At 62.0% G+C, this 15,616-nt stretch overlaps 1 protein-coding gene across 1 annotated transcript; it reads right to left on the bottom strand.

Annotated features, from left to right (window-relative positions):
• Positions 9,814–15,616, bottom strand: LRRC3 (leucine rich repeat containing 3). Its single transcript, XM_005657173.3, has 2 exons — positions 15,271–15,616; positions 9,814–14,453 (listed from the first exon to the last, which is right to left on the bottom strand). The coding sequence occupies exon 2, from the start codon at positions 14,297–14,299 to the stop codon at positions 13,526–13,528; it is 774 nt and encodes a 257-aa protein (XP_005657230.1). The 5' UTR covers positions 14,300–14,453; positions 15,271–15,616; the 3' UTR covers positions 9,814–13,525.

The raw sequence follows: 15,616 nt of genomic DNA, 5'->3' as shown, positions 1-15,616 counted from the left end.
CAGGGCAGGGGCACGTCAGGAGCCCCGAGCATACGCGGCACGGGCCCTCGTCTCCTCTCCGAGGCCACTCCTGGGAGCCCCGGTCAGTGGCGTCCTTGTCCCTCTGCGCCCAGACTGGCCTCTCTGGTCCCCACAGTCGCGTGGGTGTGGGAAGGACTTGTAACACTCTTTGAAGGCAGTACTCGCCCCGCGCCTCCAGAGTCCAGTGCTTGGACCCCACACGGGACGTGGGCACCCTGCCTCCCTGGCACAGCGACTGGGCGTGAGCTGGCACCACCCGGGGAGCCTGGGGGAGGAGGACACAGGAAGTGCTGTCACTGCTGGGCAGCCTCCTGGGCAGCGGGGGTGGCGGGGAATGAGGGGAGTTTTCTGTGTCAAGAGCTTTGCTGGGAAGGCCTGAGGGGTCCACCTGCAGCCAGGAGACCTCGGGGACCCCTCTGCTCCAGGACGGCACCCGGCAGCTGGCACCTCAGTGGCAGGAAGGCCTCCGGCTTGGTTGAAGTTCTGCTCTTTCCGTGAAATTCTCATTGATTTTTGCCCGGGATCACACAGCCAGTGGCTCCAGAGCAGGTCCAGGCAGCCGAGTGCCAGCTCCCGTGGTTGGCTCCCCGTGACAAGTGGTCGCCCACCGCCCAGGAAGGAAACCTATGCTGAGCTGGCCCATCTCCGTGCGGACCTGGTCTGGGCTCTCTGGGCTGTGACTCGGGCCCTCTTGATTTCCCAAAGCAGAGATTCCTCTAGGGCCTCCTTCAGGCCAGCAGGTGGGCCACGTGTCTCGGGGACACTGAGGCCGCCCTCAGACAAGGATGTCGCCTGTGAGAAGGACGTCCCGGGGATAGTTCCTCAGGCCTGGAGCGCCCCCTCGTGCACACTCAGGACTTGGGGAAAGGGGATGCCCCTCCCTCAGCCCCTGCTGCGCGTTTCCTTGCTGTCCCTGTCCCTAAGGCCCGGCCAAGTTCCTGTCCCGGGCACCCGGGGGCCCCAGTGGGTCTGGGCTGTCTCGGAGAGGAGACGACTCCTGACGTGTCCCTGGCCCGCTGCTCTGCTGGTGCCGAAGGTGCCTGATGAAAATTCAAGATCCTCAGTTAAACTTGAATTACAGATTAACAACGGAAGCTTTTTTAAAGACACACGTCCCGAATATTGCCGAGAACACACAGTAACTGAGTGCTTGGTGTTTCTGTGAGGTTCGGACTCAAGCAGCGTCCCGTTTGGAACCACCACCTCCCTGAGAAGCGGTGGCGTCTGCTGGGGGCTCTGATTGTAGCTGAGATTTGAGCCAGGGCCTGAGGAGCCTGGGAAGGTTGGCTTTGTGTCTGGGTGAGATGAGCCCTCCACAGTTGGGGGGCGGGAACAAAAGCAAGGAGTTTCCCCAGTGGACGCCCTGGGTCAGGAGCGGCCCACAGGCTCTCATGTGTGTGCCCCGTGCCCACCTCCCTGCAGCCCGGGGCTCGCAGTCTCCACGATCGGCTGAGCCAGTCCTGAGCATCAGTGCCCCCTCTACACTCTTTCTCCAGGGAGCCCCGCGAACACTGGCCCAAACCAGCGAAGGTGCCCGGGGATCAGGATGGCTGGGAGCCCGTGGGAGCGGCGAACTGGGCGCTGTCCGCACTCTCCAAGCCCCCAGCCTCTGCGGCTTCTCCCTCCCTGGCATGACCTGGACGTCCGGCTGGTGCCCAGGGAGGAAGGAGGCAGATGACAGACACGAGGCCAGCAGCACAGCTGCCCACGGAGGGAGCCACCGCCTCCTGTCCCTTCCTGGGGCTTCGTCCTGGTCCATCAGTGCCAGTGTACCCTCGGACGGCACCTCAGCTCTGCTCTACCAGGTGATATAAAGACTGGTAAACTAAAGTTCCCGTCGTGGCGCAGTGGTTAACGAATCCGACTAGGAACCATGAGGTTGCGGGTTCGATCCCTGCCCTTGCTCAGTGGGTTAAGTATCTGGCGTTGCTGTGAGCTGTGGTGTAGGTTGCAGACGCGGCTCGGATCCTGCGTTGCTGTGGCTCTGGCGAAGGCCAGTGGCTACAGCTCCGATTAGACCCCTAGCCTGGGAACCTCCATATGCCGTGGGAGCGGCCCAAAGAAAATAGCAAAAAGACAAAAAAAAAAAAAGACTGGTAAACTGATGGGGCTCCACTGCGGCCCAGTGGATTAAGGAGCTGGCGTTGCCACAGCTGCCATATGGGTCAAAGCTACAGCTGGCGTTCAGTCCCTGGCCTGGGAATTTCCGTGTGCCGCAGGTGCAGCCAACCCTCCCCCCCCCAAAAAAAACCAAACGCAGTAAATCAAGATTTAAGTTGCAAGCGCCAGCGAGGGGACGCAGGGAGCATTACAGAATCTTCGTCTTTTCACGTCAGGTCTCCGGCCTCTGCCTGCTGAGAAAAGTTCCCAGGGTGGCAGCTGCTGGGAGTGTGCATGCGGTGGGGCGTGGCCACCTTGTGGTCACTTTGGCAGCCCCGTCGTGTTTCTCTGTGGCAGCATCCTGGAGTTGGCTAGCCACGCTCTGTGAATCCACGGGGCCGCAACGGGCTTCACTGGATAAACAGCACCCGGAGAACATCTTTGCACAAGTTGCACTTCTCTGCTGTTACTTCTTCCGGGTCATGATTTCCTGGAGAAATAGCACCCCCAGCAGCCTCCGCAGCTTCCAGGGCTCCCTCCCCAAGCCGGATCGAGGGGGAGGACAGCCAGAGGGGCCGATCACACCTCTCCCATCAGCGGCCCCAGGCCAGACTTCACCTGCTTCTGGACCTGGCAGGTGGATAAGTGCAGGACTGCAGCAAAGTTATCTTGTTTCCACTGGGGTCCCTGCTCCTGGCATTGGGGTTGCTGGACTTTTCCTAAGGGCACCCCTTAACCTCACCACCAGCAGCACAGCCCCATCCTCTGCCACACACACACCCACGCACACATTCACACGCACACACCCCCACATATGTGCACGCATCTTCCAGTTCCTTCCGGCCAGGGGCTGTGTGTCAGGCAATTCCCCCAGGTCTGGCTCAGAGCCGAAGCCCGGCGCTGTCTGACGGTGCAGGTAGCCATGGCTGTCTGCCCAGACTCAGTGCCCTCTGTGTGCCAGCTGCCCCGCTGGGCCTGGGGACACACGCATAACCACAGTCCTGGCCACCCTTGACCTTTCCAGTGCCTAGAACCCAGATTCCTCGCAGTGACCTCCAGAGGGGGCCCGCCTGCCCCCTCTCCCCACCCCCACACAACCCCTCCCGCCTCGACGGACCCCTCTCGTCCTCAGTCTCAGGTCTACATCGGCCCTCGGAGAGGCCTCCCTGTCTCAGAGCAAGGCCAGCCCCCCACTCGTGCTCCCCACACACAGGCCCTCCCTCCTCCTGGCGTGTCACCTGCTTGCATTTCCGAACAGCACTGACAGAAATTCAGACGGTCACATTCGGTCATTGCTTCGCATCTGCTCCTCCTCGGGGACTTAGACGCAGGTGGTCCCAGCCTCCCCTCCTCCCCAGGCAGGTGCTGCAGGTGCGCCTTTCTGGGAAGACACAGCCCGGCAGGGCTGTGAGGAGCACAGCTCTCCAGTCCCTGGGGGGGACTGTAACCCGGTTCTTCCGCTCCCTGTTGGAACTTGAGCAAGTAACACCCCCCAGCCTCGGTCCCCTGAGATCGAAAACGGAGAAGGACCTGTCCCTTTGAGCCACAGCAAGGACCACATGACGTGAGCGCTGTGCGGCCCGGGACATGTGGGTGAACCTTAGCCGTACCTGCGTCATTGTCATCCTCCTGCCTCTAGTTTCTGGAACAACGTTGGACTCAAATCACATTTGAAAGAAAACGGTAGGCCTGTGCTAAATGTGAACAAAGATTCGCTGATTTAAACCACATGCTAGCCCCTGTGAAAAAAATAAAAAATAAACCACACGCCAAAAGATGAATGCTGTCAATAGCGCGGCCGCCCAGGGCACTTTCCTCGCTCTCTCACCGGAAGACCTGCGATGTTAGGAAGCCCTTAAAATAACCCCCTACACCCACCACGTGCACCCAAACCCGGAGTAAAAGGGCATCTCAGTGAAGCCTGTTATTCTTTTTATGACTCTGAAATATTATTCTTAATTTTGTTAAGGACGCTAATCTTTGTTTAATTTAATCTCGATTTAATTTATTTAATTTTATTTGATTAAAAAGGCAGAGACCTTAAGTGTTCTGCTCAGCGACTCTTTCCAGTTGTGTGCGTTTCTGGAACCACCTCCAAACAAGGCCTGGAGTGTTCGCCCCCCGCCCCAGTTCCCGGGACCCCATCTGGTCAGACCTCCCGCTGCGACCGGCTTTGCGGGGGCGGCTCTGCCGCTGCGGGACCTCCTCCTCCGCGGGAGCGGTGGCCGCCCGGGCGGCTCGCTCAGCTGGCTCCGCGTTGATGACGCGCGCCCGCGCCGCTGCACCTGCCGGCCCCTCGCTGTCCCTGCTGGTTTTCCTTGTTGGTTTGGGGCTTCCGTCCAGGGCGTGAATAGCCCATCTCCCGTCCAGCCATCCTGCGACGGATCCGCTTCGGGCTTGTTCCCATTTGAGCACGTTTGTGTGGACACGTGTGTCTATTTCTCTTGGCAAATACCTGGGAGCAGAGCGGCGGTCACGAGCTGGTGAAGGCTTAGCTTTCTAGCAGACTACCAAACGCTTCTCCAAGGCTCCACAGCGCAGACCCATGTCCACGTCTGTAATTCCCGGGATAACGAAATGCTCTCGGGCCGGCAGCCAGCGATCCGTTTACCACGCACCCCGTGAGCCCTCAGATTATAACCAGGGGTGTGCCTGGCTGCCTGTGGCACCACTGTTTATGTGCCAAAGTCCAGGCAGTCCTGGCCACTGTGGTGAGAGCAAAGGACAAAGAGGTGCCTGTGAGAAAGGAGACGAACCGTCTCCTTGCTGCTGGAACCTCCTAGAAACAGCGGGGAAATTCTGTAGGTTCAGTTAACTACTAAGCGTGTGGGAAGTTCCGAGCGCAGCCACCTTGTCCTGCCTCTTCTCCGTGGAGAGGGGACAGCGGACCAGCATCACCTGCACGTCCACACAGCGACAGGTCGCCCGCGCCTTACGATCCTGTGTCGCGGTAACAGATGACCACATGCTTAGGGGCGTGAAACAGCAGGACCGTGTTGTCCCACGGTCCTGGAGGCCAGAGGTCCCATCTGGGTCTCACTGGGCCAGCGTCGAGGTGTGGGCAGGGCTGGTCCTCCTGAGGCTCCAGGGAAGAGTCTGTTTCCTGCCCCTTGCCGTTTCTAGATGCTCCCTCCACCTTCAAAGCCGGCAGTGGGCAGTGGAGTCGTCACCTCCTCTCTCGGGACCTCTCCCTTCTGCCTCCACTCCACCTGTGACAGCCCTGGAGGCGGTGTTAGCCCACCTGGATAATCCACAATGACCTGCCTCTCCCAAGGGCAGCCGATCAGCAGCCGCAGTTCCCGCTTGCTATGGAAGCAACCACAGTCACAGGTTCAGAGTCAGAAGGGGGACCTCTGAGGGCTGCAGGGGGTTCGACCCCTCCCCATTTCTACCACGTGGCACAGCCAAGGCCCCTCTGCCTGGTGTCCTGGAACTCCTGTTCCCTAAGCGCTCTCGGCAGGTCAGGAACCTTCCTGGGGTGGGGGGTGGGGGGGTTGGGGGTGGGCAGTCAAGTCCCTTGAGCTTTTCACCCAACAGAATGAGAATACCTGCAAAGATGGGCAGTGCCCCCCATACACAGCAGTACCTGGTTAAAACAGAACCCCTCTGAAACACACACTAAGGAAACCACAAAAATCAGACTGTGGGAGATAGGTAAAGATTTGGACAAATCTGCAAATTGGTATCCTAACTTTGTCAGAATTTCCCAAGTTCCTATGCAGTTTTTATGCGATGCCCGTCGAAATCCCAAAGCTACCTTTTTAAATTAATGAACCTCTACAGCTACATTTCAAAGAATAGGCCAAAAATATTTTGAAAAAATGAGGAAAAGCTTAGACTCCAGGTATTCATTCTATTAAAATTAAGCAATTCAGAGTTCCCATTGTGGCTCAGCCATAACAAATCTGACTAGTATCCATGAGGATGCGGGTTCGATCCTTGGCCTCGCTCAGTGGGTTAAGGGTCCAGCGTTGCCATGAGCTGTGGTGTGGTCGCAGGCACAGCTCAGATCCCGCGTTGCTGTTGCTGTGGCTGTGGCACAGGCCAGCGACTACAGCTCTGATTCAGCCGCAGGCCTGGGAACATCTATGCACTGCAGGTGTGGCCCTAAAAAGCAAATAAAGAAATAATGAAAAATAAATTCATTAGGCCATTCAACAAGATATTGGCACCATTTAGTAAAGTAAAAAGTAAATGTCCAATGTCAGAAATGGAAAAGAGTCTAGGATCGAATTTCTTTTTCTACATGGAGGGAAACTTTCTAAAGGTAAAATGATGAAGGCAGTGAAATAAATGAAAAAGGAAGACAGAGGCAGAGACACAGCTTACGCATTTGTCCAGCACATCGGGTTGTATCTTTCAAAAATATAAATGAATGGGGTTGAAGTGCCTGCAAACTCAGGGAGCAGTTGGCACATCGGGGCTGCAGTCAACACGGAGGCAGAGGAGCCCTTCCAAAATGGCACAAACACGGCGCCCCACACGGAACAGGAGCAGCGGCCGCAGCAGGAGAAACCCAAACACTGGCGAGTTTACACCCGCAGGTCACAGAGCGGACATCACAACGGCAGACGCTCTGGGGCTTCTCCCGGGGCCACTCAACCGTTACCAACCACGCCGAGCGGCCCATCTCTTTGCAAGTTACTGGCTCGGAAAACCTCAGCCTTGGTGTCCTAATTATTGTGACAGCCGACTGACAGGCTCCGATTCCAAGGCGACTTCTTAGCCGGCGGCAAGGACAGGAGGGTTGGTGTCCACTCTGAGCCCCTGATCCAGGGACCCTGGAGAGACCGCTAAGCCTGGGGGAGCCTGGCAGGGACCCGGGTCTGGCTGACCATGGGCAAGGCCAACACCACTAGCCACGGTGACGACCACCCCGCAAAGAGCCTGCAGGACCCAGGCCTTCCAGCCACACAAGGTCCACGCTGCTGGTGCCCAGAAGTGGGCCTGGGGGTGGGGGTGGGGTTCCAGCTGAGCAGAGACAGCAGGGTGCTGAGGTCTCTGGGGAGCAGGACAGCGGGAACCCGCCCAATGGTGCCACCTCCAGCTCACCATGCAGTGGAGGGGCCAGGTGGGGCCTGGCAGGGGCAGCAGCTCACAGCTATGCCTGGGCCGGAGCCTGGATGCCCACCATGCATAGGCCTTGGACAACTGGCTCCTCGGGGAGTTCCAGCGTGGAGGTGACTGGGGCGCAGAGAGGCCTCTGGTTGCTCATCGCCGACCTTCCGGAAGTCTGTGTGTGTCGGGGCAGGACAGGCATGAAGGGGGGTTGTGGCAGAGAGTTCTTGTGGGGGTCCCTGCCCCTGGCTGCCTGGGCGCTAGGAGTCAGTGTGCCCCGATGCCATACGGGCTTTCAACAGGTGACTGCTCAGTCCTGACTCTGTTCTGAGAGCTGCACCTGCAAATCGGGTGAATGTCCCACATCTTCATATAAATGTGTCTTCTTCTTTCGGGATTTTCTTGGCATCATAATTGCGCCGATGTCACCGCCTGGCTGCAGAGGTTGTGCAGACGGCCGCCGGACGTCCCTCTGCTGTCCACTGCTGCCCGGCAGCCTGGGCGTGCCCCAGCCGGTTACTCACCGGCTCACACAGCCTTGGGCCAGTCCTTTCACCACTCAGGGCCTCAGTTTCCCCATCTCTAAGTAAGGGCTGGCTGCCAGCACGGGCTCTGGAATCAGCGTCCTGGCCTGGCACCCAGGTCCCGCCTGCTCCCAGGCAGCTGCTCTCTCTCTACAGCTCCTCCTTCCAGGGCCTGTCCTCTCCGAGAGCAGCTGGGCTCCAGGAAGGTCAGCTGGTGGGCTTGTCTTTCCGAGGTGCCGTCTCCCCACCTCCCTTAGCACAGAACACCAGGCAGGTGTGTGGCTGCTTCCAACAGCCGGGCCAGGCAGCCACCCCAGCTCCCGCCCTCTCTCCGGCCAGTGCAGTTGCCGTGGTTACAGATGCAGACCCGGCAGCGCCGGCTCCCCGAGGGCATCCGCGCTCCTGGCAGGCACGGCTGCGTGAGGGACAGGACTCCTGAGGCCGGGCTCCGTCCCGCCTCTTGCGCTGGCCGTTCGGCAATCTGGTGCCAACCCCGGGACTTGCCTTTTTGTTTTGACAACGCTCCAGGGTTAGAGTGAGAACTTCCAGGCCTGGGCGTCAGAAGGCCCGATTCCAGCCCTGCCCCCAGCAAGCCGACTCCCGAGTCCGTCGCGGCTCCGCCCGGACTTCAGAATCCCGTTTCTGGTCCGAAAGTAGAAATATTCCCAACCACCCCGGGCTGCCGTGAGGATTAGCTGAGACACCCTGGCCGGTGGTGCGCGCCGTCCGCCTGCCTGTGAGGCTGCCCCTTCCCGCTGGGCAGCCTGCCCTGGAGGCCTGAGGGCTGGTTTCCATGCCTGGTCCGGACAGGGCTGCACAGCTAGGCTACCACGTCCTCCCTGGGGGCCTCCGCAGGCAGCCGGCCCTCCCCGCTCCCCCTGCGCCTGGGCTCCCACCCAGAGGCCCTGCCTCCAGACCGGGAGGGGGGCTCCCCTCACATCTGCCCTCGAGACCCCTGGTTAGGGACCGGCAAGGCCCTCCCTCGCCCCCAGCCTGCGGCAGGCAAGGCGGAAAGGGGCCCAGACCTCCCCTGGGCGGGGGGAGGTGTGTGTGTGTGTGCACACACAGGCACCCACGCCTGTGGGCACATCCGCCACGGGCGTGTGCAGTGTGTATGGCCTGGTGTCAGTGTGAACGTGTCTAACTGTGTATGTGACGTGTGCCTCAGTGAGCACGTGTGTGCGTGTGCATGACTGTGTGAGCACGTGTGTGCACAGTGTAGGTGTGGAGCGGCACGGGAGCGTGTGCGGTGTGCAGGGGACCATGGAAGCCAGCAGGTCCAGGTGCAGGTCGGCCGCGGGCCCCGGGCTGGGAGGCAGCTCCCGTCCGGCAGGAAGGGGAGCGAGGTCGGCAGGTGATGCCCTCCTGAGGCCCCTCGGTCAAGGTGTTAAACGCACCCGGACCCCGAGAGCCAGGCCCCGAGAGGACCAGCAGGGCCAAGGGGCGCAGGCGGCCATCTGCTCTGGCCGCCCTCAAAGTGGGGAGACTGCACTGGCCCCTGAGGCTACTGCCACCAAGGGCCACACACTTGGTGACCCAAACATCACAAATTTATTTTCTTAGAATTCCGGAGGTCAGAAGTCTGAAACTGGTCTCACTGGGCTAAAACCAAGGTGTGGACAGGGCAGTGACCCTCTAGAGGCTCCAGGAGAGGATGCACTGCCTTGTGCAGCTTCTAGAGGCTTCCTGCATCCCTTCCTGCATTCCTCAGCTGGCGGCCCTCCCCCATCTCCGCAGGCTCCCAGGGTTAGGACTTGGCCTGAAGGGGGGGTGGGAGGGGTGAAAGCAGACCTGGTCCCTGAGGGGACCCCAGCAGCGAGCTGCCCACCTTGATCTCCTGGGGCAGGAGCGGGGGTCATGGCTGCTGTCCACTGCCTGGAAGACTCTTTCACAGCCAACCTCACGCTGCCACCATGGCATCCACTGGGTCACAGGTTCTGAAAGCTCAACAACCAGCCACCACGAGCGGGTTCAAGCCAGTGCAGGCGGGCCTGGCACCCCCTGCACCCCAGGCCTGGCCTGGCTCTTCTTCCTGCACAGCGCGGTCCACAGCGAGGGCAGGTCTGGGCCGGCTGGGCTGCACGGCTGCAGGCACGAGAGTCCACCCCACTGGTTGAGCACAGAGGTTTATTAAGGGTTCAGACGGTGAGGGGAACAGTGGAATCAGGTTTCAGGATAAGCTTTCAGGAAAAACGACTCCAGAAAACTCCCCAGGTTCCTGCCGTGGCTGGGAGCCACCAGTCCAGAACATTCCGCTCCCAGCGCGGTCTGCAGCCTACCCCCCCCGCCCCCATCCCCAGGATCCAAGTCTCCCGCAGACACTTGGAGAAGTTGCTGCTCCGGAGCCAGGAGCCGGGGGGTGCTGGGGGTACGCAGGAGGGCAGGCCAGCAGGGGCAGGCGGCACACAGCGCCCACCCGGGAGCCCGCCCCCTCTGCTGCCCAGAGTGCCCAGGAGGCTGGCTCTATGCTCCTGCCCAGCCTATGCAGAGGCCCAGCGTTCTGCTGACCATGCAGGAGGACCATCCAAGGCAGCCAGCCCCACGTGGCCCCTGTCTGATGGGGGCTCTGCACCACGCATTTCTCAGACCCCGTGTGAATGCGACCAGCGCAGGAGCTCCAGCCCGTCCTCATCCCTCCACTCGGCCCCATCTCCTGCCTGCAGCAACTTTCCATTGAGAAAAACACACCCAGTCTCACGTCCAGTTTAAAATCGTCCACTCTCCCTGCAGGTGGGCTGGGCGACTGGGGCCCCATGGTGGGGGCGCCCCTGGTTCCTGCATCAGGGCTCTTCCAGGAGAAGCTGCCGCGGCTCCCTCCCAGCCCAGCCTCGAGGCCGTCCTGCCGCCTGCCGCCGGGGCGGACCTGGGTGTCCGTACACCTGCTCAGCCCCCACCGCTGGACCACCCGAGGGCGGGATGGCCTGGTCCTCTGGTGGGACTCTGGGGGCCCTAGAGTCCAGAAGGGAAGGGCGGGTGTCGGGAGGCTCTGAGTGGGGGCATCCCCTCCCAGGGTGGCGGGTGGGGCTCTGGTTTCCAGGGGAACCATCATGATGAGGGTGGGGCAGAGAGAGCAGGAAATCTCACCCCAGCCCAGCCAGAGCAGTGGCCCCACAAGCCCCCCACTGCCCCTCCCCTCTGACCCCTCTAGAAGCAAGACCCCTCGATTCCCACGGGTGGAGGAGCCTGGCTGGGCGGCTCTGGGGCCAGTCTGTCCACACCACCCTCTGCCCCAAGGAGGAATCTCAGTGCCATCCCACCGCGACCCCCAGACTGGGGTAGCACTACCTCCCCTGGCTAGAGGGGCTTGGCAGGGGGCGTCCAGCGGGCCAGGGGCGCGTAGCTCCCTGCGGCCCCTTACCCGGATCGTAGTGACAGTCAGGGGACTCCCGGGTCCCACAAAGGCTATCACCCCACTGTGCCCGACTGAGGCACCTCTTTGTCACGTGCCCACCCCTGCCAACACCTGTCCCTTCAGTGGGGCCAGCCCGCACCCAGCCAGCCTTGGCAGAACTGGACGGGGCGAAAGGCCTGCTCTGGCCAGGCCCCGGGCGCTGGATCCAGGGCAGGCAGTCAGCCCGAGGGCTCATGGGGGTGTCGGCAGGGAACGAGGTGGCCCAGGCAGGGTGTCATCTTAAGGGAAAGGAGAGGGAACGGGGGTGGGGGGGAGGGGCTGGGGGGTGGGGGGAGAAAAGGAGGGAGGGGTGGGCTGCACCCCAGGAGGCTCCAGGGTTGGGAGCTCCCATGGGCAGAAAGGAGCTTCCGGGCCCTGGTCTCTGCAGGGAGGCACCTTCTCCCAGGAGACTCCGCCAGAAAGGCCAGGGGGTCCCGGCGGCCCCGACTCTGGACTCGGGATGAGGAGAGGGCCCTTCCCGTGTGCCGGGGTGCTAAGCCGCTTCCTCCTCCCAGCAGGAAGGCACGCACCAAGGGCAGGAGGGCTGGCGCCCCTGCTCTGGGCTGATGCTGGGTTAGAGCAAGGGCAGGGTTCCCTGGGGGCAGGGTAAGGCCCCGGGGGCAGGGCTGCAGCAGGGACACTGACACCTGCCCTCTCCCTCCAGGCCTCCGTCAGCTCTCGCCCCACCCCGGTCCCATCCACAGGGCAAAACGCTCTTCCTGCTGTGCGCGCCCAGGGGGATGGGGCGGCAGAGCGGGCTCCCCCCAGAGCCCGTGTCCCGCTGGCCAGCCAGCAGCCACACTTACCTGGTCCACATGGGTTTGGCCCGGGCTGGCTGCTTGGTTTTAGCTCCCACTGGAAAGGCGGGTGGGCGGGCCGTCAATTTCCCCGAGGACCGGCCTCACTGGGTGCACCGTCTGAGCCCTGCTTCCCACCCCTCACCCCTGGTCTGGGGGGCAGGCAGAGAAGCACAGAGCCCCCGTCCACACGGTGCATGCTATGCACACCAGCACCCTGGGACCACAGGCGTGGGAGGGTGCTGGAACCTGTCGGTCCTTTCTCCTATAACTGCAAACGCATGACCTTGTCCGGACGTGCCTTTCGGGTCTGGCTACAGCTGCTGGTCCTGAGGCTACACACACCGCGTCTCTGCATCAGCGCGGAAGTGTGCTTCCCACTGCAAAGCCACAGGGCATCTTCCAAGTACGAGCCTCCCTCCACCTTCATCCTTTCTAAGCATCTGCTCCAGGAGGCTTCCGTCCTTTATCCCTTAGCTCCGTAAGCCACGTACCCCTAACTTGCTTCCCCCCCAGTATATCTGAAGTCGTTTAAAATATAAACACGCATACAAAAGACCGTAAAAAAATAAAATCGGAAAGACGCTATCAGGGTTGTCCCGGCGGAGGTGAGGTCTACCCTGAACACCAAGTAGGTAAGAAAATGAGCAGTAAAGTAGCTCTGAGGTTCCTGGCAGCAAAGCTGGAAAGGAGAGAGAGAGAGTTCTTGTCGCTGGAGGCAGGAAGGAAGCATCCGCTGAGCAGCCTTGTACCGTCTGGCGTCGGTCCCCCTGTCCTTCGCAAAGGAGCTGCTTCCGTGAGTTGAAAAGCAAAGGCACATAGCGACCCGTGACAACGGGCTCCCGGGAGCGGGGCGCAGCCTGAGAGGCCGGAACCGGGGCAGGGCCTCGCATGTCTGGCTGCTGGCACTGCCCCCTTGATGAGCCCTGCTGGAACTTTCTCACGTTTCTCTCCACGGCTGTTTTTTCGGGGGTGGGGGTGGGGTTGGTTTCCTTCTCCCTGGACTGAAGTTTTGGTACAAGCGTGACTCTGAACAAACATTCTGAGAATAAACAAAGTTGTCCAAAGGTTGCACGTTGCAGTTCCCTCCCGAGAAAACACCCGGTCTCTCGGCGTCTGCCCTGGAGGGAGTCCTGTGGCCGAGGGTGCTCAGGAGATGCTGGGGAGGCGACGGCGGCCAGTCTGCAGTGGAGACCACCTGTGCCTTCGACCGACAACAGGCGCCTGTCCTCCTGGGGCAGCCCCACTCGAGGGCACCCACCCTTCCTGCTCTGAACGCTAGTCCACCCTGGGGCGCCCCGTGGGACAGGCTCCCTGAGCGGAAGGGACACGAGCATCGTGACAGACGGCTTGGTCTACTGTTCCAGCTGCTCATTTCCTGGCCGTTTCTCTCCACGGCTCGGTCTCCTCGGTCTCCTCCTCCGTCAGCACATCTGATGGCAGAGCTGCCGGACCCGAAGGGCGCTGCAGCCACGAGAAGTCCTCGGAGACGTGCCCTGTAAGAGTGAAGCACCGCCCGGAAGAGGCCCCGTCACCACCTCGCTGGGGGGGGGCGGCCAAGCGAGACTCAGTCGCCGTGGGCTACAGCAGGGGCGGCCGAGACGTGGGCCGCAGCCCGCCTGAGCCGGCAGGCACTAGGGGGCAGGGCTGACGGGGTCCTTGGACACAGGGGTGCTGGGCAGGGACTTCAGGTACTCCAGGTGCCTCCTGGCGTCCTCCTGGTTCTGGCGCACGTAGTACACCACGTAGGTGATCACCATGGCGAACCAGCCAAACATGGTGACCAGCATGGCCACGTCGGTGGTCTTGTGGTGGACGCTGCAGAAGCTGACGCCGGCGTCGAGCGCCTGGATCAGCGGCTTCCCCACGTACTCCTCCTGCACGGAGGTGTGGCAGGCGATCTCGTCCACCGAGTCGGGGTCGAGCTTCAGCTCCCACAGGGCCTCCTGCAGGGCGCACTCGCAGTGCAGGGGGTTGTGGGACAGGCGGATCTTGGCGCTGAGCTTGCCCAGCGCGTCCTTGGGAATCCTCCGGATACGGTTGTGGGACAGGTCCAGCAGCCGCAGGCCCCCGGCCAGGCCCGAGAAGGCGGCGGGGCCGATGGTCTCGATGGCGTTCTGAGACAGGTCCAGCTCTCTCAGGTGGCTCAGGTGCTGGAAGGCTCCGTTGGGGATGCGGGCGATCTTGTTGGCATCGAGCTTCAGGAGCACCGTGTCCAGGGGGATGTCTTTGGGGATCTCCTGCAGGCCCCTCGCGCTGCAGTGGACGGCCACGGCCCCGGCGTGGTCGGGGCACTGGCAGCTCTGCGGGCAAGAGGCGCCCAGGCGCAGGCAGAAGAGGAGGAGGAGGCACGACCCTCCCGTGGGGACCGGCAGGGCCGAGGGGCCGTGTCTGCCCACAGGGCCCATCCTGCTGGCTGGGGACAGAGAGCCCGCCGCTCGCTCAGTGCTGTGGTTCACACTCTGCCCCACTCTCTGGCCGCTGCTGCTGCGCCAGGACCATCCCTCACAGACGAAAACTCTCCTTCCTTATGGGCCAGGAATGCCGTGTTCTCTTTTGGTTCTGAAAGAGAGGGGCAATCGGCAGTGCTGGCTGTGGTCCAGCTGGGGACCCAGGGGCACAATCTGACTGGGGGAGGGGGCCGCATGGATTTCACAGCCAAATGGCAGCATCTGACCAGTGGGGGTCTCTGTAACTTACTCAGGGAGACTCCCTCTGCCACCCAGCTAAGCAAGGTTGTGCTGACTGCTGGCTGGGGGCTGGTGCCCAGCAAAGTGGTCTGAGAACCCCCGCCAGCCACCCCCCCGGACACACCCACTGCACACCATAGGGGTCAGGGGCTTGGGCAGCTCGCCTTGATGAGGGTCCAGCCGCCTCCCAGCTCCTCAGGGCTGGGAAGCAGGACGACTGGGCTGCAGGGTTTTCTTTAGAAACTGGAATGCAGGGGCAGGTGGTGCTGGCCACAACGGGAACTGAGCGGGCACCCTGTCACCTCGGGGCTAGGCTGCTGTGAGAAGCTCAGCGCTTTGCTAATTGTGACAATCCTTCACAAAATAATAATAATAAAGGTCCCCTCTGTCAGTCCTAATGGGAACAACGGAAGGCTCAGGCACCAGGTCTGCGCGATTCATTTCAATTATGTTTGAAAAAGAAGGGAGCAGAGAAAAGAGAAAAGCCGAGCCCTGGGCGCGCGCCCGGCCCTGGGCGTGGAGTGGCGGGGCCGCGCGGGGCCTGGGCGGGCGGACCTCGGGCCGCGGGGACCCCGGACCCCGGACCTCGGCGTCTCCGGGCCCCACACCCCAGGGACCCCCAGTTCTTCCGGGCAGGGGTAGACGGGGGCCGGGGTGTTCGAGCTCCCAGGGCGGGGCGGGGGCTTTACCTGCGCGGCCACATCCGGAAGCTGCTGTGCGCGAGGCTCTCAGCCGCTCAGAGCCCGACCCTGTGCCACACCCGAGCGCGGTGGCGACCCGCAGGCCTGCGCCCACGTCCGCGGCCGCTCGGGACCCACGCGGCTCAGCCTGCGCCCGTGGGGCGGGGCTTTCGGGCGAGAAGCGGGGCGGGGGGGCCCTGGGCGGAGTCTGGGGCGGAGCAGTGGGGAGGGCGGAGTCCAGAGGGGGTCGGAGCCAGGACCCCGCAGGGCCTGAGAATTAGGGGTGAGGCCTGGGGGCGAGAGGTGGGGCGAGGCGGGGCCTGCGCGGAGCCTGTGGGGCAGGACGTGGCTGGGA

The sequence above is a fragment of the Sus scrofa genome, chromosome 13 (genome assembly GCF_000003025.6).
Source record: "Sus scrofa isolate TJ Tabasco breed Duroc chromosome 13, Sscrofa11.1, whole genome shotgun sequence".
Classification (NCBI taxonomy): Eukaryota; Metazoa; Chordata; class Mammalia; order Artiodactyla; family Suidae; genus Sus; species Sus scrofa.
The sequence above is the reverse complement of the archived record's forward strand: the minus strand, read 5'-3'. Positions and strand labels throughout refer to the sequence as shown.

Coding starts and splice junctions, on each gene's coding strand:
- LRRC3 (XM_005657173.3), bottom strand. CDS start 14,299: ATGGGCCCTGTGGGCAGACACGGCCCCTCGGCCCTGCCGGTCCCCACG.